General features: G+C 37.8%; 1 protein-coding gene across 1 annotated transcript in view; it reads left to right on the forward strand.

Moving 5' to 3' along the window:
* Positions 1 to 5,610: 5,610 nt before the first annotated feature.
* The window catches only part of GALNTL6 (polypeptide N-acetylgalactosaminyltransferase like 6), a 944,384-nt gene continuing 924,085 nt past the window's right edge, over positions 5,611 to 25,909 (forward strand). The window contains exons 1-2 of the mRNA XM_070415471.1: positions 5,611 to 5,770; positions 6,213 to 6,522. Coding sequence (XP_070271572.1) covers positions 6,385 to 6,522 — 138 coding nt within the window. The 5' untranslated portion in view covers positions 5,611 to 5,770; positions 6,213 to 6,384. The remainder of the gene's footprint in view (positions 5,771 to 6,212; positions 6,523 to 25,909) is intronic.

Consider the following 25,909-nt stretch of genomic DNA (forward strand, 5'->3'; position numbering starts at 1 on the left):
ATCTTGTCTAGTTAGAAAATATTTAGTCCAAGAAGAAATAACCTTATTTTTCTTTTAGTATTTGTCACTTTTAAATTTGCACCACATTTTATTGCAAACACTTTTTAAATATCTGTGCTGAAAATTCTGTAAGAATTTTCATCTTCCTATTCTCTGCCCAATAGCACTTGCATATATATGTATAGCAATCAACTTGGGGCTTTTTTGGTGAAGAATTTCAGCAATAATAGAGACTAGATAATACCACATTTTAATATTTAAGTTGACTCTTATTTTTCCCTATTTTGTAGGAGCAAATATTAAAATTCTAGAAAAAAAATGAAGAAAGTTTTTGTAATATGTAACTATTTAATTACCCAAAATGAATTGTATAATTTAAATTTACTCTTATTAAAATTGCTATAAAATATACTCACCTCCCTGTTTTCATTGCGGAATCACCTTGCCCCCAAACTGAGTTAACTTAGCCAAAATTAGGCTAATAACAAAATATTCTAGTAGTTTATTCCGTGGAAACTTTCATATTTCAGTCATCATTAGTGGATAAAAGAAAAATAAATGTATTTCCATGTCTAGACACATCATATATATGTTTTCGTGTCTGTTCTTCTTGATAAAATCTTAAAAAAAAAACTCATATTGAAAAGAAAATAAAACCTACTATATTAAAATTCAAGGTAGAATAGGCTACTGTTTTATTGATAAATTTTAATATTACTATTTGATGTAGTGAATATACTAATTTAAACTTAAAATAAATTAATTTTAATGTTATCTTACAGTCTTATTTGTTCCTATATTTATTAACACATGCTTATTAGTTTGTGACTGTATAGTGTTTGGGTAAAAACACAAACCTCAAAGATTTTTGCTGATGATCTTTCTTTGGTTTATGAAACAACAGACCTTCTCCCCATATTGTCTTTTCAGATGTAAAGCTTATACTATTAAATTTTAAAATACGTATTAATAGGAAAAAATCATGAGTGAATATTTTCTCTCAAATTAAGTACCAATCATGTTACCAGTATTTTTTAAAATCGACTTTAGAGAGACAGGAAGGGAGGAGAGAGAAACATGGATCTGAGAGAAAAACATTGATCGGTGGCCTCTCATATAATCTGACCAGGGATCAAACCTGCAACCTAGGTATGTACCCTGCAACCTAGGTACGGGAGGGAAGTGGACCCCTAACCTTATGGTTTATGGGACAGTGCTCCAGCCAACTGAACCACCTGGCCAGGGCTATCAGTATTTTAAAAAATGAAGTAATAAACCTGTTTTTTTTTTCCAGTTTCATTGAGAAAGAATTGGCATGCATCACTGTATAAGTTTATGGTCTACAACATGATGGTTTGATTTACATATATTGTAAAATGATTACCACAACTGATTTAGTTAACGTTCATCATCTCACATACATACAATAGAAAGAGAAGAAAAATCATTCTCCTTGCCATGAGAACTCTTAGGATATATGCTCTTAAAGATTTTTTCTGTATATTACACAGCAGTGTTAACTATAGTCATCATCTTGTACATTACATAGCTAGTACTTATTTCTTATAACTAGCACATGAAGTCATAAGCCTATTTTTAAATCCTCATCTGAGGATATGTTTTTTATTGATTTTTCTTAGAGAGAAGAAAGAGAGAGAGAGAGAGAGAGAGAGAGAGAGGGAAAGGGAGAGAGAGAGAGAGAGAGAGAGAGAGAGAGAGAGAGAGAGAAACACTGATGCAAAACATCTAACAGTTGCCTCCTGTACACTCCCTACTGGGGATTGAACCTGCAACCTAGGTATGTGCCCTGAATGGGAATCAAACCCACCAGCTTTCAGTGTATGAGACTGTGCTTTAATCAACTGAGCCACCTGGCCAGGGTGGTGCTAAGCCTATTTTTAAACTAAAACAAATTCATCTTACTATCTTTGTAGTAATTAAATAATTTGACTCAACCCAATCTATGAAACCTTTCCTCCTACTCCCTGTTATCCACTGTCTAATCTGGTTGAGCCTTCCTTGTGGATTTCTACCTATGTGCCTTTGAATATCCATACTGCATTAAAAATGGCCACACTTCTTTTTCCCTCAAATCTCTCATTGAGGTGTCAATTTTATCTCTGACCCCCTCCCTTGATTCAGGGCTGGTTCTGGACAATTGCAGGAGTGAGACTATACCAATAATGGGCCTTTAAAAGGATTTGGCAGATTTGTTTTCTCTCTTGGAACACAGATTTTTGGGAGGTTCCCTTTGGGGTTTCAGCTACCATGCTTTGAGAGAAGTTCAGGTCACACGGAGGGGCCATGTAGAGGAGACCCGAGGGGCTGTTACCAACTCCCCAGATGAATTTACAGCTGACACTCAGTGCCAACTGCCAGCATGTGAGGGTGTTGATTTGTGTAGCCAATCAACCCCCAGACCCCAAACTGCATCACATGTAACAGAACCACCCAGCAGCGCCCATTCAAATGCACAGAATCCTGAGAGATAGTCACATAGTTGTCTAAAGACATGCAACCTTGGAGTACAGCCATAATTAAAGCAATATTCTTCTGCTTCTTTCAGTTAGAGCTTAAGCTTGGTTCACGTAAACATTCCTACAAACAGCTAAGCTTTTGTACTTTATTCCAATTGCCTTTGTCAGATTTTCGAGTGGGCTTTAAGTTATTCAGGGTCATAGATATTACTCTATTTTCTTTCCCTGTGTCCTTTAGAGGTATTAAATCATCGCTAGGCACATGGGACTTATGAGGTTGCCCATTGCATCATAACAAAATGGAGGAGCAAATGAGGGTAAAAAGGGTGTCTCTGGATATAAGACAAATTTAAAAGACATAAGGATTTTGATTAAACCAATTTAATAACCAATTTAAAGAGAGATGGTGTATTAGTGTGTATGCATTTAATCTGGATTATTTGAACAAAGGGATTAACTGTCATTGAGGAGTTTTTTTTTCTTTGTACACTCAACCTAAATATCAATTCTAGTTAGAAGTATTGACATCTGTTGGAAGTTTACACGTGGAATTGTGAAAGAAGACCACAATTATAATTTGGAGGCAAATTATAATCCCAAGAAATTAAATAAATTTAACAGACGGGGGGGAAGGGGGGAGCATCTGGAAATACACTGTAAAAGCAGGGATGAACATAATTATTTTTTCCTTCTGGTTTCGACCATGTATTCTTCATTGACTGTATGTGGAAAGTAAGTTATTGTAACCATTTACCGCAACTAATAATGTTCAACAAAAGTGTATTGTTTGTAAGAGTACTTACTAGTGGAACAGTAATAATGAAGTACAACTCAAGTCAAAATCTGGATTTAGTGAATAAAAGAATGTGTTTTTGTGAATGAATACTTTTTGTTAAGGTTTAAAGAAACTGATATTATTAAAAATGTAAGGGATTTTTTAATATTTTAATTCCTAGAGCACTTTTGAGTTCTTTTACTTTATAATTATTAATTACTATCCATAAGAGAGAACATATTGAATATACAGGTGTCCCCAAAAATGTATACACACTTTAACAGCTGGTAGAGAAATTTTGGAAATGAAAGCTATTTTAATAAACAACTGCTTTTATGAATATTTAAAGTGTGTGTATACATTTTTGGGACACCCTGAATTTAAATAATTTTCCAAAAACCTTTGATTGAGGATCAGATAATCCTCCCAGCAAACCTCTCCCAGATCTATTGCTTGCCAGGATTCATATTTCTGTCTCAGAACTAAGCATGCTAAGAGAGAGAAAGAAGGTTAGAAAAAAAAAAATGCAGAGTACAAAAGGCTGTGTGTGTGTGTGTGTGTGTGTGTGTGTGTGTATGTGTACGGTGGTGAGGAATTATGTCCCTTGCACTTTAGATTATGAAGTTCCACTTGTTAAATTGAAAGGTAACTGGTCTTTATCTAAAGGACACATTCAAAAACATTTATTGAATGTGTTTGTATACTCTTGAAATGCAAGCGATTCACAAAAACAAGTATTTCGGCACAAAGCTTTATTCATGCAAACAGTTCGAATACATTTACAATGTAAAATGTGAGGAGTTGAAGGCATAACACACTCACATCTCTGTCTTGAGTCTCAAGTGAGACAGGGAGAGAGAGAGTAGAAGTAGGAGGCAGAGAGGGGGAGGAGACAAGGAGGGTGGGAGAAAGAGGAAGAAGAGAGGGAGGAAGGGAGAAAAAAACCATTGTGGATCCCACAGTCTCATCTATCCCAAACGTGTGAGCATCACATCTCGGTTTTAACAAAGAGATGATCGAGTCCTTTCTTTTTAGTGCGTGCATGTCTGTCGCCTCCTCCAAGCCCCCATTCCTTCAGGAGTCACGAGCTCCAATACAGAGAGGGCCCCGGGCACAGTGCTAGGCGCACCGATCTCTTGGAGAGGCCACCACAGGTTCCTGCGCGTGCGGTCAGGGGCGTTGGTGCATCTTTACGTTAGGGAGACTAAGGAGTCCCTTCGGACAGACTCATCTCGATTCCCCACATTTTCCGGGAGGATCGTGGGAGGAGTGTGAAGGACAGGTAGCCCGTTCATTAAGGAGCGCGGGGTGCGGACGAGCAGAGCCGGGGAGGAGCTGGGTGGCACTGCCAAATCTTAACCGGGGCCCCTGGTGTTTGCAGACCCAAGTACAGCCGCCCTGGTCTCCATGGTGCCGCCGCAGAAGCTGCTGCCCGAGAACTCTGAACCGCACCCCTGCCTCGGTTGGGGATCCTCTTCCTCCTCCTCTCCCACTACGTACCTGGCCTGAGCTGCAGGGCGCGCCGCCCGGGGAACCCCTCTCAGCGGGACCTGCTCAGCCACCGTTCGCCTCCGCCCCCTGCCGCTGCGCCCGGCTGGCCCGGCTGGCCCGGCTCGCCTGGCTCGTAGGCACCATGGAGGAATCCAGGGCAAACCCACGAGCAGCCGGTGACTATTCCTCCGGAATCTCTGGCCTGGCCCCTTTGGGGTGAGTCGAGCGAGCGGGGAAGGTGCTATCTCCGCCGGTCCGAAGTTGCCCAGAAAAGGCCTGGTAGAGAAAGAGAGTATCCGCGGAGGCTGGGAGCTCCAGGTCCTCTTCCAGCTGCGCCTTTGCCGCCTCCTTTTCCTCCACCCAGGTTTGTTTATATAGGATCTGAGAGCTGGGAGGAACTGCCCACCCCCTGCAGGCGCCCACCCCCCCTTCCAGGGCTCCCACACGTGGTCGTGGTCGACATCAGCACCTTCTCAGCAGAAGGCAGGAGGCTGCGAGCGAGAAGCAGCGCTGGGGGCGAGCTGGGCGCATCTTCACTGTCTGCTCCCCTCCCCGGCGCCCTCACTCACTGCAATCCCAGCTCCGACTGGGTTTCGCCACCCTCCGTCCCCTTCCCCCAGGGGAGATTGAAGACAGCGCTCTTTCGGCGCTCCTGGCGCTTCTCTGGGTTGGCTCAGTGGCCGGAAAATAATGGTAACATGAACAGCGGAGCGTGAGCGCGTCGCCGTCACCGGAGGAAGGAAGAGATTGATGGGCAGAGAGCTTACTTCAAGGAATCCCATTCCTGGGGCTGCGCAGGGGAAACGCGGGCGCCTCCGCCTCCTGGCTGGACGCCGCTGACATCTGTAGCCTCCGTTCCCTCGGGCTCCCAGGTCGCCAGCCTCTGCCTGCGGAGGAGGAGCATTGACCGGAGTTGGTGCGCCTCCATCCAAACAGGAGTTCTCCCGGATCCCGCGCGTCCCCGCATCCATCCCCGTTGAGCGCCCAACAGCACGCTGGCTTCGGAGGGAGTTGAACTTGAGTTCAGGTGGGTTATTCCCTAGCCTAGGAGAACATAACAGGCGATGTTCCGGCAAGACGGGGAAGGTGATGCTGCAGTGTCCAAAGCGGACACTTCTCTTCCTAACACTTGCTGGGCTGAGCCGCTTGCTCCCACACAGTTTTTACTTACTCGCTCCTCCTCAACCCAGCCCTCCACACTAAGGTGGGGAAAACACACACACACACACACACACACACACACACACACCCCAAAACTCCCGTTTTCCTAAGCATCCAGCATGCCATTGACTTTTCATAACTTACGATTAGTCTATAAAACCATTATATTTACTCCATCGCTTTACATTAATGGAGGTCAATAGGCTTAATGATTCCCTCAGTCAAGTCATTTACTTCTAAGCCAATAGATAGTGCCCTCGTCATAGTTTTCTGGGTGGGGGGAAAGTAACTGTGCGTTTGTTCTGCAGATGCCCAACTCCCTCTGAATCGCGCCGATTGGTGCTGAGCACGCAACAAAAGTTTGTAGCTTCTCCGCAGTTCCTGGTGCTTGGCAGGGGAGAGGAAAGGACTGTGGCATCCAACACCGGGAGCAGTCAGGGAGCCGTCTCCTTTAACTTTCCTTACCTGTTATCATTTGCAATGAAGAGGAAACAGAAGAGATTTCTGCAGATGACTTTGTTATTCATGGTGGCTTTAATATTCCTGCCCAACATTGGTCTCTGGTCTCTGTACAAGGATAAGCACCTGGTGAAATCCACCGAGCCTGGGGAGCAGCAGGTAAGTGCCACCCAGAGAAAGATCACAGGAAAGCTGGTAAGGTTTGCTGCGACCCTCGGGTGGAGGTGGGTGGGGGGCACCAGGAAGCAGGTGGATTTTTCTCCCAAGTCTTTACAGAACTGACATGACCAGACTCGAGACTTTGGGTTTTAAGCAAGTAGTTGTTTTAAGATCATAGTCAATGACATGGTGAAATGTAAAATGAACTAGAAAAGGAGGGTAAGAGAGCTCAGGAAGTAAAGATAATCTTTCACAGTTGGTCTTTAACGTTGATTTTGTTTTGATCTGGGTGAAAGGTAAGTGCTTATTTGTGGGATGTGGGAGTAGGTTTGGTGCAAGTTTATCAGAGATTTGTCTTTGCCTCTTCTCTGCTTTGGGTGTGTATATTGAATTGGGCAAATTAAAGCATTAAAGTAGGGAAGTAGTGATTAAAAAACAAACTACAGCTTTCTATATTTTGGGTTGTTATTTTTGCTTAGCAACAGCTTTTTACCCTTGGGGAACTTAACGTCTCTGTTTCTTCTCCCCTGTTGCAAAGGTGGTACCGTGGGGTATACACAGGCAGAGTTATCAAGCATGTCCCTTCAGTTTCACAGTCTGGTGATAACAGTTTGTTGTTAAAAGCTTTCCCTCAAATCGGAAATACCATGTAGTATGGTATTTACTTAGTATGTGCATTGCTGTTGACTTAACATGGATCAGAATAACTATCTTTCTTAGTGAGCCATAGTGCAAAACACCCTTCACAAAATGTTGATGAAATCCAATATTGTTGAGTTTCTTGTTTGTTAATAAGTGAAACAGTTCCTGTAATTAAACTTTTAACAATTGACTGCAGCCTACTTTATGATATTGATATAACACTTTTCCAGTTAGTCCTGTGCATCCACTCGGAATATTAATATTTTTAATTTCAAGGGTCATCACCCATGTACACTACATTCCTTCCACATATAGAAGTGCTAAAGTTGTCCATTTGTGAACAACAGAAATATATATAGTAATGGCAACTAAATATTGGTTCTTATACTTAACAAAGTTTAATTTCTTTTTACACAGTGAGTGGTTAGTTGGTGAAATATATGGAAGTAATCTGCTTTTTCATTATGACAAGTAATCATTACCGGTTGCTAAACTCTAAAGATAACTAGTTGCTTATGGATTTTTGATGGATTGGAATTTTGAGGGAAAATGCTGCCATATTTTCATTTAGTTATTGATATCTATCATCCTTATAGAGACGGAACTTTGATTTAAAGTGTATTCTGTAATTGCAATAAAAATAAGACATGGATACTTGGGATGTTAAAACAAATTTCTATTTAGATCACTTATTTCTACAACCCTTGGTATGAAATGAGATTTTATTACCATTGGTAGTTAATACACTATTATGTAAAACTTCCATTCCAATATTGATAAAACACCTAAAACAAAAATATTTTTTCTTGAATTTTGCTCATTCAATTAACAATAACTACCTGAAATATTTGCTGGTATAGCTAACATTAAACACTAATTAATCTTATTAATGAGATCTTTACAACCTATCAACTGGGTCTATTGATTTTGACCCTTAATAAGAAATTTGTATCTCCAATGGAATAAGAATATAAAAATGACAAATCAACTCTCTTATTTCTCATCATAATCTTCAAAAATGGTTTCCTTGTTTCTGGTTCTTCTGTAGTAAAATGATGCTTAATATCAGATAATAAGTTAATGGGTATAAAAGGGATGAAGTGGTAAGAGAAGGAACAGTTTCTCAAAGTTCCTATGCTGTAGAGTAACAAGATAGATATCTTGTGACATTCCAGTTTACTAATTCTATGTAACAGTTTTGGAACCAAGAATAAAGAAAAGGTAGTAGTAAATGTCGTAAAGTGAATGTCAGTCATGTACTTTAGTATTGTTAGCCTAAATTATGGTTTTTTAATTAATAATTTTTATAGATACAAAATCAAGTTTAAAAGTAAAATTAATTACTTTCTGAAAGATAGAATTCATTCTAAAACAGGAAAAGGTAAGCATTTATTGGTTTTATTATATTAATAAATATAATTGGAAAGAAAAATAGGGTATGTTGGCATCATTATACAAGTATCAGATAAGTAAAAGTTGAGTTTTATGCACACATATGCAATTGACAAAATAAAAAGTTGCTTGCAGTGATGAATTAAACATGCTTAGTATTATGATGTAATATTTTGCTAATGTATCTATATTTCAATGTTAGTAAGTCAACTAAATGCAAAGGTTTTCAATTGAAGCATATAATTTGACTATTGGGATAATGTGTTAATTAAATTTAGCAATTTATTTTAAAAAGACATTTTCTTGGTTGATTGCTAAAATTTTCTCCAAAAGCCATCTTTTACTATATTTATCACCAAGTTGTAAAATGCTGAGGTTAAGGATTATGTGCTGATTGGGGCATTGAAAGCAATAAGTAATGAAGCTATTCAAAACAAGTCACATGCCCAAATGAGAGGTCTGTTTTTACAGCAGTAGCAGTTATTTGTCAAACCACAGTTGTGGTTTTAAGGGTGGAATGGCAGTGCTCACAGGAGTTGAAAACTTTCACTGTTTTATGTAGTTTAATTGTTACAGTGGATTTTAGGGAAATACTTTAATTTGTGGAAATTCAAAATCACAGAATGGCTAGTACTTTTAAAAAACTCTTAATTTGTATTTTATCAGAGCATATCACTAATAGTTTGCATATCTACTATTCAGTATAAATAGTATTTATTATATAAATAATAATTCACATAATTTAATTTATCGGAGGTAAAGGGACATAAAAACAGAAAGCACTGATCAAACTGCATGTTAATTTCCAGGTTGTTTAGTATTTACATATTTCTCAAGTCTCATATGCTTACAAATCAATTCTTTGTATTTATTATCATTTTACATTGAAAGTAATATTTATAGGTGCCATAAGTTTTAAACATTCATCCCATCTGTTTTACAGAAAATAAAAAATATGATCTAAAAATTCTCTAATTATTTATCCAAAAGGTTTTTTTTTCCTTTTATACAAAGAGAATTGAGAAATAGTTTTAGTCATGCAGTAATAAAAAGTTTATTTTATTATTTGAGCTCTGCAAAATTGGAATCAGGCTGAGCTATATATTAAGCTTTTGCAATTTGTAAGGTTTTATAAAAGTTTAAAAATATTTTATAGTTCTTGTTTAGATGTTATTTAATTAAATTATCAATCATAATTATCATGGTTATTTTCAGTTGAGTTAATTTCGCCACTTTTTTTGCCATACATATATATTACAAAAGTATTTATTGGTAATGAATGTGGTATTTAGCGAAGGATGATTACTGTATGATTATTGTATAATAATTCCTAATTTCATTTAAAATAATTTGAATAGTTACTCCTCTTTGGTTTTAGCTGCAATTAAAATGATATATTTAGATCTTCATTAAGCTACATTAGGATGATAATTAGAACAAAGCACTATTTCATTGCAAACCTACTTCATTCAGAATTATTACATACCTTTTCCTAATCATTTATGAAAATATAAGTAAATAAAAATGACTCCAAAAGACTTTATTTTCTTGAAATGATTGATTAAAAAAGCAGTAAAATAGTTTAGTAACTAAGTTGCACAGTATGAGTTATAGAAATAATTAAAAAGTAATCAGAATATGAAGAGATTTTTTTGCAAATAAAAACTAGGATGAAAATCTCAGAATTTTAAATAAGACATTTTCAGAATTGTTCAGAATGATTTTAGGAGCATGTTTGGCCTGGATATTTTACCACATTAAAAACCAACCAAACAAACAAAAACTAGACACTAAAGTCACTTTAAAAGGGTACAACCTTCTTTGTAATTAAAAATTGCTATTTATGAAATAGGGCTAATCATCCTTGCCTCATAAGAAGGTACATAAAGTTGTGAGATCACACCTTGGATATGGAAAATATTTTGAGGTAAGATATTTTTAGTCAGATCCACACATAAGCTATACTTGGTAGATGTGAAACTTAAGCTATATATATATATCCTCAGAGATCCCTCAGCATCTTTTCCAACTCTTCTAATGTTAACTCCACACTTTGGCGAGGGGTGGGGTGGGGGGGGGGGGATGTAGAGTGTGTCTATATTTCTTTTTCAGTAAACACCTTAAATATTGGAAGAGCTAAGAACAAAAGGAAAAAATTAAGAATTTTCTCTCCTCTTGAAATCAGGTGGTACATTCTCAAAACACTAGATGTGAAATAATGAATTAATTTGGGACTCTTTTTAATTAGCTAAGATGTAGATTTTAAAATTAGGATTGTAAGGACCTTTTCTTGAATTTATAGAAAATCCATTCTGACTTGTTATAGGATCACACCACACAGATGACTGTAACAAGTGTCTTAATTATTTGCTGTGACCTAGTAGATCGAAACATGACTAGTTCATTACTTTGCCCCATGGGAGACAGTATGAAACAGTCTTCTGTACACAATCTGGTAAATAATGAGATAGTTCCCCCCCGCACCTCCCCCCCGCTCATTGCTGTGCTGGATCATTTAACCTCCCATGTGTTTTTTTTTTTCTATAAAAGAAATCAAATCAGGGGTGGGATATGTAGGGTAAAGGATGAGAAAGTTTGGACCATTTAAGTGGTTAGAGAAGAGAAATGAGTTTTGTTTGGTAACTTTGTTTTGTTATAAGTAGCCATGGGAGCCTTTAGAGAAATTTTCAACTGTGTCTCCCCATGTAGAACTTTTATAAAGATGAGAGTCATCAAGAATTGCCTTAGAGCCCAGCCAGCATGACTCAATGGTTGAGCATCAACCTATGAACCAGGAAGTCACAGTTCAATTCCTGGTCAGGGCACATACCCAAGTTGTAGGCTGGATCCCTAGTGTGGGGCATGCTGGAGGCAGCCGGTCAATGATTCTCTCTCATCATTGATGTTTTTATCTCTCTCTCCTTCTTCCTTCCTCTCTGAAGTCAATACAATATATTTTAAATAAGAATTGCTTTAGTAATTAAAATAAAGACAAGACATTATGCAATGTGCTAGCATACAGTTTCAGGTGTGGATAAGTTCTGTCCAGCAGTCATGCTCATTTCTCATTTCCTTGACTTGCTTAGGATGAAGAGGTAAGTCCTGGATACTTCAGAATCTTAAAAACCATCTGACATGACCATGTTGTTCTTCTATCTCCTTCATATTTACACATATGTTTACAAAAATACCATTATGAAAACAAAGATGCAAATGTGCAAAGAAATAGGAGGTTCTGAAGATGACAGTAAAGATAAAGACACACACTAGATACTTGCTCTCCTTATGACCTCCATCTGTCACACCAATACTTAACAATTCCTAAATTATCTCAAAATGTAGTTGTAACGCTTGGGTGAACAACAAAAACAGAACAGACAAAAAAACATTTGTGCCACCGAGAATATGTATTTAGACAAGCACAACAATACATATACTGGGTTTATTTAATGCTTGTACAGAAGACTCAAGGCATACATAAATAGTGAAGACATGCTTACCCCCACTATCTCTCACTTATATGCTGGTGTCTGTTACTACCAAACGCCAATGAGGTGGCCAGAAGGAGGGTGAAAAAATAAAGGTATATTTAGAGTAATAGGTAAAAAGTGTTTCCTCCAACTTTTCTACTTCCAGTGTGGTGAGGGAAAAACACACAAGGTGGACTGGATGAGCAGTGCTCTCAAATTAAATGTACTCATTTCACATATTCATTTAGCAATACACACATATACATACATCAACACACGTGGTCTCACTTATAAAGAAAAAATAAACACACCCAACTGTTTCATTTCCTACAGATTTTTTTTAACTTTTGTAACTTCTTGCTTATTTCATTGTGTTGAATTCACACACACAAAAAACCAAACTATTAGTCAATTGAGTTTGAAGCATCACTTAAATGTTATTAATATAATTCTGGGAAAATGCATCTATCTCTAGGAGCACTTATATCTATTTAGCAAGTGTGAAAATTACAATAATGATTTAGCCTGTTAGAGCTGCACAGTTTATACATAGGGTAAGCCATTGTTATCTGGTAATATAATCAATACAGCGGTGGTTGCCATAGACTACCAGCAGGTGCCTATCAGTTCTTTGTTACAAAGGAGTGGTGGTGTCTCAGGGAGGGCTGAGAAGGCTAATTTTTAATTTAGTTCAAGTACTCAAATCCTCACGCCGTGCTATTTCAGTACTTGAAGCCTAGAAAGCCAGAGACAGTGCATTTTATTATCAATCATTTTGAACATTTATATCATATTAAAAATGACCAAATGGGTCAGGGCTGCCACCCAAGTTTGAATGAGTTGGGCTTTCCTTTTTCCTTACTTTTGGCATGTCTCCCCAGCGAGATAATTCAATTGAACTGAGGAGAAATTTCAGAATTTCTGTGCTGCCTTATTCTCTTTTAGTATGTAAGTGTGTAGGCTCTGGAATCGAATGATCGGGGTTCAAATTCTGTGTCCAGCACTTAGCCCTCTGTGTAATTTCTTGAGCATGTCATTGATGTTCCCCAGATCTGTTTTTTTTCTTAAATGGAGATGATAATACTTTCCTGTAGTGTTATAGTGAGGACAACATATATAGTACTGTGAACAGCATATAAGGTTAACGGATATAGATCATTGTTATATATAGTATGTGCATGTATAAGCAATAATTGCCTTTAGGAAGGCAGTTAGGGTTTGTTTAATCAATGGCTGTCTTTGCAAGGCAATGTCAAGAGAGCATAGCAGAGCGGTGGGTATTATAGAGGATTGCCACAGATGTGTTCAGTCTGGAAGGGAAGATTGTTGAATAAACAAATAAGGTCTAGAAAATAAAAGGGCTTTGTTTATAATTTTAGGTCTAATACTTGACAAGTTGTCAATTTTAATTTTCATATCATCACTTATTGCAAAAAATGAGTTTTGATATATTGTATTCAAAGTTATTCAAAAGTTGAAGTTTTCAATATAATTCTTTTTTATCAAAAAGACAGCCATATTTCTACGTAGGGACTGTCTTCATGTCCCGTAACAAATAAAGCCCATGACTCACATGTAGGCATTTTTTCTCTACATGAATTGCAAGCAATATTTGAGAACTAAGCAAGCATGAATTACAAGCAAGCATTTAAAAAATATATATTTTTCTTGATTTCAGAGAGGAAGGGAGAGAGAGATAGAAATATCAATGATGAGAGAGAATCATTGATTGGCTGCCTCCTGCACACACCCCCTCCCACCCCCATCCCTCACAACAGGAGTCATCCTGGGCTTAGTTGTAATTTTGCTGCAAGTACCTGAGCTTTGCCATCTTGGTTCTCCCTCTGTTTGCTCCAGGCTGCCTAGTTTTAGTTCCAGTTCTATTAGTTGCTGAGTGATCCTCAGCAAGTTACTTATCTACTCTGTACTTCCGATTTACCATTTCTAAATGATTATAAAATTAATGCCTACTTAATTGAGTTGATGTAATGGTTAAATAAGCTAATATGAATAAAATGCTTGAAAAGCATGATGGTACATAGAAAGAAATTTTAAAGTGTTAGCTATCATTATCTGTTAGGCTTCTAGATAATTGAAATTGGACATACAGATAAAATATGTTCCTATACCCTTTTGTTCATAAACCCATCATGAGGTTATATAAAAATTTCTGAATTTTGACAGGCTTCTAAAAAATGTTCCAAAAACCTTTGATTTCTTTTACTTTTCACTTTTTAATTCTTAGTAGCCCATATAAAAATAATATAGTACTTATTTTAATGTTTTTGTAACTTGAACCAAGGGCTCCAGCAGTCCTACATATTGGAAGCAACTAGATTTCAACAGAGAATTCAGTTCTTCCCAGCAGACGCACTCAGCAACCAAATGTACTGTGGTGACCTTTCCCCCTATATTTTGTGCTATTCTCTCCACATGGTGTTGATTTCTCTATGTGTATTTTTGCCCTCAGGGGATATGCTATATCTCATAAATTATTTCATTAAATCAGTCAAAACTTCCAAAGAAGATTATCTAAAAATGTCTTCAGGGTCGAATATTTTAATATTTTATGTAACTTGAATTTTAACACTTTTGTTCTGGCTGCTTCTGACAGTGAGGTGGTATTGGGAAAATCAAGAATGATGCTGCTAAGTGAGAGTAACTTGACAAAGTAAGAGCTGGCTGTCTCATTTCCACTTTTAGTGCTTCTAAGAAATAAACTGGGAAGACTGAGGAATGGAAAATTGTATAAAACTAGGTGGTGAGAGAGGATAAAAATGCTTTCAATCCCTAGCTGTGTGAAGTTTATAATTTTTTAGATAGCCTAGCAGAAGGCTGTCAGATTAACAACTATATAATGGGATTGACCCCCCTCTTAACTTCTGTAGAAACTTTCAACTTCTCTTTCACAAGCTGAAGGAAATTGCATTTTCTGCAAGATCCTCAGCATTTCGAGGCAAACATGTTGAGTTCCAATACTGTATGAAATATATAGGGAATGATACACATCAGGGAGTCCAAGTGGATGATATTCAAGAAAGGGTAGAAATATAAGCCGCTCTTATCACTTTAACTCCTCTTCCCTGCCTTTTCCTCCTCAGAGTTCTTACCCCCTTCTTTTCCTTTGATTTTTTTTAAAAATTAAAGATACATTTCACCTAGGAATTGATTTCATCAATTATTGTCCCTATGAATGGATGAAAGGCTTAAAACATTTTAAACACTTGAGTCTTTTGCATTTTAAAAAAGGTTCTGTTGAACCTAAATGCATTTCCAGTTATTGGAATGTGTATATGAGAAATACGTTTTAGCTCAAGGCTTCTGCTGTTAGTCTTTGTTGCTGTTGTTTTCTTTGTAATACTGGGAACTGCCATCTTATTTTAAACTATGCAATCAGAAAGTAAATATTGCTTAGTTTTGTCACCGCAAGGGAAACAATCTTTTTGTAAGTTAAAAGTAAAAACTGGCACAGTAAAGCCAAAACTACCAGTAAAGAACCATTCTATGCTTAGCTCTTCATCTGTCTTTCCCAAAGCTCCATTTTCCAGCCTTCTCTTCTCTCCTCAAATCTCCCTTGTCACCACCTCTCTTATCAGGCTCAGCAGATAGCCTGGCCTCACTCTTCACTGAGAGCCAAGACCTCATGCCATAAAATCAGAAAAAGCACCTGCGTGTATTTCCCACTTTTCTATTTGCCTCCTGTTACTATGGAAAAATGTCCCTACTTTTAGGATAAATGCGGAACCTCTATCCAGAGTATGAATCACAACTATTTCGTTTTTAAGGATTTCACGTATTAATTTTTTTCTTCGCATTTATTCACTGTCAGCCTTTTCCTTTCTGATCCATCCTTCATTCCAGTATTTAAATTTGCTCAAGTTTCTCCCACTATTGAAGAGGTGTGGGGAGCAAGGGAGCAAAGCAAAAATAAAAAGTCCCTTTAGCCACTGTTCTGTCTCTCTCCTTCTCTCTCTCTTTTTAAAAATTGATTTCAGAGAGGAAGGGAGAGGGAGAGATAGAAACATCAGTGATGAGAGATAATCATTGATCAACTGCACACTCCCTAATGGGGATCGAGCCTACAACCCTGGCCATGTATCTAGACCTGGAATCAAACCATGACCTCCTGGTTCTTAGGTTGACACTTAACCACTGAACCAGACTGACGGGGCTCCCTTCTTATCGTAATAACCAAACTGGATGCATCCAGTTCCTTACTTTCCACTTCCACCCACCTCAGGCCAAATCCTACTCATCCAATCTGTTTTAACTGCTTTCACCATTGTCATCAGAAATCCTTTGTCGGTTCATTAGTCATATTACTTGACAGAATTTAACCATGCATTCACCTTACTGGAAGCAATCATTTTCATCTCAGGCTAAGAGGTGATGGGTGGGAGACTTGAGAAATTTGAAAAAACAACTTTGAAAAGCAGGAAAGAGGGCTGAATAGGTAAACTTGGAGTGATTCAGACTGTGCAAACTCCTATTTTAATTCTCCTATGCCCACTGCCCATCCCTACTACCACCCATGCAAACACACTTGCCAGTGTCCTTTATAGACTCCTATTTCTAATCTATCTTTTCCTTAAAATGGAAGATTCTTCAGAGGTCTTTAGAATTACTTCTTGTTCTGTACTTTGCTTTGGGATATCTCACCCAGCCCCTCATTTCAGCTATCACATTTAGGTTGATGACTGCCAATCAGTGTGTCTAACCCAAATTTCCCTCTTAGCCTATGGTCCACATACCAGTCTGAAAGCTAGAGACATGTATTTTAAACTTTAAATATTAAGGTGAAATTTATTTTTCTCTTCCATGCTCTATACCTGTCCTCCTTTTGTGTCTCTCATCTTAACGAAGTTCATTGTCATCCATCCCAGTGTTCATTATAATTGGACTTTCATTATTTTTACTCTCAACTTTACTTGATTGCTAAGCAGTAGCAATTCTTCCTGAAACATGTCTCTTGAATTCATCTATTTTATACGCCTTGACTCTGCCCTAGTTGGGACAAACGTAAACACTTCAGTAGATGAGTGTAGGAGACCCTCATCTTGGTACTCCTGCCTCCAGCCACCTTCTTCCCTCCACCTCATAGCAGCCAGAATTGATTATTCAGAGTGATTCATTGTACGTACAGCCCACTGCCCTTCCTAAATCTATTCATTGGCATCCCACACATTTATATTGAAGTTCAAGTTCTTTAATACAGCTTTGCCAAATTAAGCTCTTCTTTTATTTTTTCTTTAGAGTCTTTTAAAATTTTTGTTTAATTTATTAGGATAACATCTACACTAATAAAAGAGAAACATGGTAATTGGCGTACGACCACTACCCTTCCCATTGGCTAATCAGCATATCCTTATGCAAATTAACTGTCAGCCAAGATGGCGGCCGGCAGCCAGGCAGCTGGAAGCGAACATGAGGCTTGCTTGCTCCCGTGACTGCAGACTCCAACTCTCAGCCGACAGTTTGAAACTTTGTAACAAATATAGCCAGCCGGGATCTCAGAGCTGAAGTTATACATTGTTTTGATTATAGAACAGCAAACAAACCAGCAGCGGAGGCCTCAGAGCTAGAGCCAGAGCTAAAGCTGGCCCAGAATAAAAAAAAAGAAAAAAAGGAGCGGTTGGGAGATTCGGTCAATCGCCAGCCTGAAGGCAGCCCTCAGCCCCTCACCCAGACTGGCCAGGAACCCCAGTGGGGACCCCCACCCTGATCCAGGACACCCTTCAGGGCAAACCAGCCTGCCCCCAGGCCTCTATCCTATATAGTAAAAGGGTAATATGCCTCCCAGCACCGGGATCAGTGGAGCCGGGAGGCCTCCTGGCACCAGATCAGCGTGACAGGGGGCAGCGCCCAAACCCCCTGATCGCCCTGCAGCTCTGTGTGTGACAGAGGGCGGGGCCACAACCTCCCTATCCGCCCTGCTCTGTGTGTGACAGGGGGCAGTGCCCTAACTCCCCTATCGGCCCTACTCTGTGCGTGACAGGGGGGAGCTCCTCAACCCCCTGATGGGCCCTGCTCTGTGTGTGACAGGGTATGGACCCCCAACTCCCTGATGGGCCCTGCTCTGTGTGTGACAGGGTATGGACCCCCAACCCCCTGATGGGCCCTGCTCTGTGACAGGGTACGGAGCCCCAACCCCCCTGATGGGGCCTGCTCTGTGCGTGACAGGGGGCAGCGCCCCAGCCCCCTGATCGGCCCTGCTCTGTGCATGACAGGGAGTGGCGCCGCAACCCCCCCATCAACCCTGCCTTGAGTGTGACAGGGGGCGGTGCCCCAACTCCCAATCGGCCCTACCCTGAGCGTGACCAGGGGCTGCACCTAGGGATTGGGCCTGCCCTCTGCCACCCGGAGGCAGGCCTAAGCCAGCAGGTCGTTATCTCCCGAGGGGTCCCAGACTGCGAGAGGGCACAGGCCGGGCTGAGGGGCCTCCCCTTCCCCCCCGAGTGCACAAATTTTTGTGCACCGGGCCTCTAGTCTTATATAATAAAAGTCCAATATGCTAAGTGTCCGGTCATCTGGTGACCGGTTGACTCTTCAACCAATCAAAGTCTAATATGCTAATGATATGCTAAGGCCACTCAACTGCTCACTATGACGTGCACTGACCACCAGGGGGCAGGCACTCCGACCAGTAGGTTAGCTTGCTGCTGGGGTCCGGCCAACTGGGACTGGGCAAGACAGGGCCAGACAGGACCTGGAGCCCTCCCGTGGCCCCTCCCCAGCCCCGATTGTGCACCAGTGCAGTCCCTCAGCCTGGCCTGCGCCCTCTTATAATCTGGGACCCCTTGGGGGATGTTGGAGAGCTGCTTTTGGCCCAATCCCACAGGCCACTACCCTCGTGAGGGCACTAGGATTGGGACTGATTGGGCGTGAGCCCACAGCAGGCACAGTGGAGCCAGGATGAACGGGAGTGGCAGGTAGGAGCTGCAGGCAGCATTGGACTGTGGGTTTTGGCCTGATCCCCGCAGGCCACCCCGAGGGACCCCACCTGTACACGAATTTGTGCACAGGGCCTCTGGTTGGTTAATAAAATCATATAGGTTTCAGATGTACAATGCTATAATACATCATTTATATATTGTATTGTGTGTTCACCACCTCAATTCAAGTCTCCTTCCATCACCATTTATCCCCTCACTACTTCTTTTACCTCCCTACACCTCCCTTCCTCTCTGGTAATCACCATACTGTTGTCTGTGTCTATGAGTTGTTGTTTTTTCTTTTTTGCTTAATCCCTTCACCATTTTTACTCAGCCCCCAAAACCCTTCCCCTCTGACAGCTGTCATTCTGTTCTTTGTGTCTGTTTATATTTTTAAAACTTATTTTGTTCATTAGATTCAATATGTAAGTGAAATCATATGGTATTTGTCTTTCTCTGACTGGGTTATCTTGCTTAGTGTAATACCCTTCAGGTCCATCCATGCTATCTCAACAGATAAGATTTTCTTTTTCACAGTCGAGTAGTATTTCACTCTGGAAATGTACCACAGCTATTTATTCACTTGTCTACTGGTACGCACTTGGCTGCTTCCAAATCTTATCTATTGTGAATAATGCTGCAGTGAAAATAGAGGTGCATATATTCTTTTGAATGAGTGTTTCAGATAAATTTCCAGAAGTGGAATCACTGGGTCATAAGGCAGTTCCATTTTTAATTTTTTTTGAGGTAACTCCATACTGCTTTACACAATAACTGCATCAATCTACATTCCCACCAACAGTGCACAAGGTTTCCCTTTTTTCCATGCTCTCGTCAACATTTGTTTGTTGATTTATTGATGATAACCACTCTGACAGGTGTGAAGTGATATCTCATTGTGCTTCTAATTTGCATTTCTCTAATGATTAGTAACACTTAGCATCTTTTCATATGTGAATCTGCCATCTGTATATCCTCTTTGGAGAAGTGTTTTTTTCAGGTCCTTTGCACATTTTTTAATTGGATTGTTTAGTTTGGGGGGTTTGAGTTTTATAAGTTCTTTATAAATTTTGGATAATAAACCCTTATCAGTTGTATCATTGGTAAATATGTTCTCCCATTCAGTGCGTTGTCTTTTCATTTTGTTGATGGTTTCTTTCAATGTGCATAAGCTTTTTATTTTAATGTAGTCCCATTTGTGGGGGTTTTTCCCTGAATTTCCCTTGCCCAAAGAGATATATCAGAAACAATCTATTGCTATGAGAAATGCCTGAGATTTTACTGCCTATCTTTTCTTCCAGGATTTTTATCGCTTTGAGTCTAATAAGTCTTGAATCCATTTTGAGTTTATTCTTGTGCATGGTGTAAGAAGGTGGTCTAATTTTATTTTATTTTTTTCACATATCTGTCCAACTTTCCCAACACCATTTATTGATTAGACTATTTTTTTCCCCATTGCATGTTCTTGCCTACTTGTCAAATATTAATTGACCATAAAGACATGGGTTTATTTCTGGGCTCTATATTCTGTTCCATTGACCTATATATCTGTTTTTATGTCAGTACCATGCTGTTTTGATTGCTATGGCATTGTAGTATAATTTGATATCAAGTAGTGTTATTCCTCTAACTTTGTTCTTCTTTCTCAAACTTATTGTGGCTATTTGGGCTGTTTTGTGGTGCCATGTACATTTTGGAATATTTGTTTTAGTTCTGTGAAAAATGTCATTGGTATCTTGATAGAAATTGTGTTGAATCTATAGATTGTTTTGGGTACTATGGATATGTTAATTATGTTAATTCTCCCAATCCATGAATCACAACATATGCTTCCATTTATTTGCTTCTTCTTAAGTTTCTTTCTTCTGTGTGTTAGAATTTTCCAAGTACAGGTCTTTTATATACTTGGTTGAATTAATTCCTAGGTATTTTATTATTGTTAAAAATTTAAAACAAATTTTAAATCTTTATTATTGAAAGTATTACATGTGTCCCCTTTTTTCCCCCATTGACCCCTTCTAACCTGCCCCTGCTCCCCTCCCCAGGCCTTCACCACTCTATTGTCTGTGCCCATGGGTTATGCTTATTATTATTTTTTTGATGCAATTGTAAATGAAATTATTTAGTTTACCTTTCTGATGTTCATTATTGGTGTATAAAAATGCAACTGATTTCAGAGTATTTTGAATCCTGCTATTTTATTGAATTTATTTATTAGTTCTAGTAGTATTTTGGTAGCATCTTTAGGTTTCTCTATAAACAGTATCAAATCTATAAATAATGACAGTTTTATTTCTTTCTTTCCATTTTGGATGCCTTTTATTTCTTCTCTGATTTCTGTGGCTAGGACTTCTAGTACCATGTTGAACAAGAGTGGTGAAAGTGGAGATCCATATATTTTTCCTGATCTTAAGGGAAACACTTGTAGTTTTTGCCCATTGAGTATGATAGTAGCTGTGGTTTGTCATATATGGCCTTTATTATGTTGAGGTATGTTCCCTCTGTTCCCAGTTTGCTGAGTTTATATCATGAATGGGTGCTGGGTTTTATCAAATGCTTTTTGTGCATTCATTGATATGATCATGTGGTTTTTATCCTTCATTTTATTTATGAGGTGCATCACATGATTTGTGGATATTGTACCAACTTTGCATCCCAGAATAAATTCAACTTAGTCATGGTGTATCATCTTTTTAATGTATTGCTGGATCTGGTTTGATAATATTTTATTCATGATTTTAGCATGTATATTAGTCAGGGATATTTACCTATAATTTTATTTCTTTGTAGTATATATTTTTTAAAAAATAGATTTTTATTGATTTCAGAGAAGAAGGAGAGTGAGAGTGAGATAGATACATCAACGATGAGAGAGAATCATTTGATCAGCTGCCTCCTACACACCCCACACTGGGGATCGAGCCCACAACCCAGGCATGTGCCTTGACCAGGAATGGAACTTTGACTTCCTGAATCATAGGTTGATGCTCAACCACTGAGCAACACTGCAGCTTAGCTTCTTTGTAATATCTTTATCTGGTTTGGGAAATAGGATACTGCTGGCCTCCTAAAATTAGCTTGGGAGTCTTTATTCCTCTTAAACTTTTTGGAATAGTTTGGGAAGGATAGGTGTTAGTTCTTTGAATGTTTGATAAAAGTCACCTGTGATTTCATCCAGTTTGGGACTTTTGTTTGTTGGGAGTTTTTTGATTACTGCTTCGATTTCATTAGTTTTAATCAGACTGTTCAGATTTTCTGATTCTTCCTGATTCAGTTTTGGAAGATTGCATGTTTTTAGGAATTTATCCAGATTGTCCAATTTGTTAGCATATTGTTGCTCATAACATTTTCTTACAGTCCTTTGTATTTCTTTGGCATCAGTTGTTACTTCTTTTTTTTTCATTTCTGAAATTTATTTATTTTTATTTATTGATGAGTCTGGTTAAAGGTTTGTCAATCCTGCTTATTTTTTCAAAGAATCAACTCTTGGTTTCATTGATCTTTTATATATTTTTTAAACTCTATTTTTATTTCTGCTCTGACATTTTTTCTTTTCTTCTACTCGCCTTGGGCTTTGTTTGTTGTTCTTTTTTTAGTTCCTTTAAGTATAAAGTTATATTGTTTATTTGATTTTTGTTGTTTGTTGAGTAGGCCTGTAAAGCTATGAATTTCCCTCCTAGTACTGCTTTCACTGTGTGTTCATTTTCATTTGTTGCAAGGTATCTTTTGTTTTTTTCCTTGATCTCATTGTTAACACATGCATCGTGTAGTGACATGTTATTTAGAGTCCATCTATTTGTGTGTTTTTCAGTTTTTGAGCTCAACTGCTTACTACTTCACTGCCAAACTTCCTAAATTCTAACCACTTCGACCATTTTTAGGTTTCTGAGAATTTCATGTTTTTTCTCCTCCAGGAATTTACTTGCCTGTATTAAGCCTTCAGTTTTGCCTGGATAATTTCAGCTGCCATTCTACTTCTCTCTGTGAAATTTTCCCTGATCTTCCATGCTTGGTTTTGTTACCTTACCTAAGTGTTTCCTACAAAAGCTGTCTTTTTTGGCCCTTTTAATGGAATTTATTTGTCTGTTATTAACTCTCTGCTTAGATAATTCATTCACTATTAATCAGTTAGTTCCTTAAAACTCTGTAATAAGTGGAATGATGTTCCTCTTTCAAATATATGTTCATGTACTAATACCTTGAACTTGTGAATGTTACCTTATTTGGAAAAAAGTTCTTTGCAGATGTAATTAATTTAAGGATCTTGAAATGCAGAGATCATTTTGGATTATCCTGGGTGGGCTTAAATCAATTAGAGATATACAGGGGATATTTGATGGACAGAAGGGAAGACTACACAGACAGAAGAGGGAGATGCAGTGTGAAGACGGAGGCAGAGATTGGAGTGATGTGGACATAAGCCAAGGAAGCCAAGGAATGCTAACAGTCACCAGAATTTGGAAGAATCAAGGAAGTATTCTTTCCAAGAGCTTCCAGAGGTAGCGCAGCCCTGCCAATACCTTGATTTTTGAATTCCAGCCTTCATTTCTGTTTTAAGCCACCTAGTTTGTAGTAATTTTTTATGGCAGCTGCAGGAAGTTAATACACTTAAGAATTTCCTATGTTTTCACAATTTTTAATTCCAGTGTCTAGCATTAACTGATCACAAATTAGATAATAAATATTTTGAAAGAATGAGAAGTGATAATATGATTTGTTTTCTATATATATAACTTATTTGAGCTTTACTATATCTATGTAAAAACTATGCATAACTAAGTATGAATGTTTAAATATTATGTAGGTATTACTGTTGTCGTACTTATGAATTTAGGTTACATTAATATGTGCTTTTTCTGTCAATCTCTTCCTAATACATATGATATTATGAAAACTTGGCTGATCCTAAAACTGAAATCACAATGAGATTTCATCAATGAGGTAGCCATCTCAGTATGCTATAGAAGACATGCATAACTCCAATTAACTTTAAAGAAAACAAGACAGCCATATTCAAACAAGTCTATAAGATAAAGAACAACATATAATCATTGAATCTACTCTTTCTCTAAGGATAGTACCACCTGTGGTATACCTTTTATCAATTTAATGTCTAGGCACAATATGTGTCCACATTTGAGTAGTGACTGTGCTAATGTAGAAGAGGCTTATTTTATAAACTTTACTAACTTACTTAAAAAATTGTGTTTGAGTTTATTAATATAACCGACAAGGGAGCGCTAAGTAGCACAATTCACAGTGTAAGTCATTTTGGAAGTATAGATTGATACATTTCAAGGGGCTGATTTTAATTTGAATGCTTCAGACTTTAAACTTCTATTCATTTGATTCTCTACCATGGGTCCTCCTTTGAACAGCTCCTCTCCTTTTGAAGAAATCTACCTTGATTTACCTGTGTTTATTTTAATTAGCGGTTATGTAGCAGGGATTTTGAAGAAGGGAGAAAAAGGGAGAAAATTCAAGGGTAAAATGTATGAAAGAGATTAGGAAAAAATTATAAGAGCTAAAAATGATATGATAAGCTTTATTTGGTAGAGGCATAATTAATTCAGTGTCTTGGGGGGAAATGTCTTACTGTTCTGATAATTAAATAGCATTGTGTTTGATGAGATGGTTTCACATTCTTCATAATACTAAATGACTCCAAGCACATTCATTTTATTCCCTCTTGTTTGTACTAGTGTGATGGTCAGCTTTGGAGTTTTGAACCTTTCTTTCTGACATTTCTATTAACTAGTCACCTTATTTTGGTGTTCTTTCATTTCAGTTGTTATTGTGTGAATCTCAATAGCATATTAACATGATTTTCTATAAAAGACAGTTTATTGGCTATATTCAGCTTTAAAAACACTGAAGAAATATTAGAGGGAGTTGTTTAAATGGGATCTTTTCCCTTAATGTTATCTGCACAATGGCATCCATTAGTCAAAAGACCATTTAAAAACGTTCTTATAAATAGACAAAAACAATACATGCTATTAAGCATTGACTCGTGTCATAATATTTCGTTGGTAAAAGATTGCATTCTAGGTGCTCTTACCTGACAAATATGTGTCCATGTATGTTGAGTTAATCATTATGAGAAACTATGTGCATACTTTTTTTAGCAACTTGTCTGACCAGAACACTAAAGGTATCTTTTTTCTCTTTATAACTTTGTCTGATTTTTACATTATTTCCTTGAGTATCTCTAGTTCCATATTTCTAATACTTTGAGACACATTTCATCTTTGTCAGCGATCTTATGGTAATATATTTACTCTGAATGATTCATCAGTTCCTATATTTCCTATATCAATTCCTATGTATATGTATATATACATAAGCACACACACACTCACTAATTTCTGTGATATTTTCACATGGAAAATATATTCATTGTACTGATGCAATATAGTGATTCTGATTAAATCTTTAAAGAATGAATTTAAAAATATTTTATTTCAAGTACAACAATCAGATATTTGTCCCCTTTAATGTAAAATAGTAGTTTGTTTATGTTTGTTAGAGCCATCTCATTCTTTTAACTAGTTTTTGCTATACAATTTTTTTAGTTAGGTAGAATAATCCCATTAATTTACACTTACTGGTATAAAACAATTCATTTTTTTGCAACATCTCCATTAAAAGCTTTATTTTAGAAAGTACTCATCTATGATAAACAGTGGGGATCTTTTAATCTTCACATCCATTACAAGGTAATTTTTAAAAGGAAAGAATTTATGTGCCTGCAGTAAATACAATGGATAAACCAATTCCATATCTATTTTTTATTTTATTTTATTTTTTTACTTATGGCTGGTTTTAGATTGTGGTTTCCTTCTAGCAATTGTGGCATTGAATATATATGCATATACATCCATATATATGTATTTTGTATACATTTGAATTTTGCACTTGTCGGGATTGATAGACATGTGAGTGCATTGA

Source organism: Myotis yumanensis, unplaced genomic scaffold (genome assembly GCF_028538775.1).
Source record: "Myotis yumanensis isolate MYYU_CA2020_CCGP unplaced genomic scaffold, mMyoYum1.0.hap1 SCAF_5, whole genome shotgun sequence".
Taxonomy (NCBI): Eukaryota; Metazoa; Chordata; class Mammalia; order Chiroptera; family Vespertilionidae; genus Myotis; species Myotis yumanensis.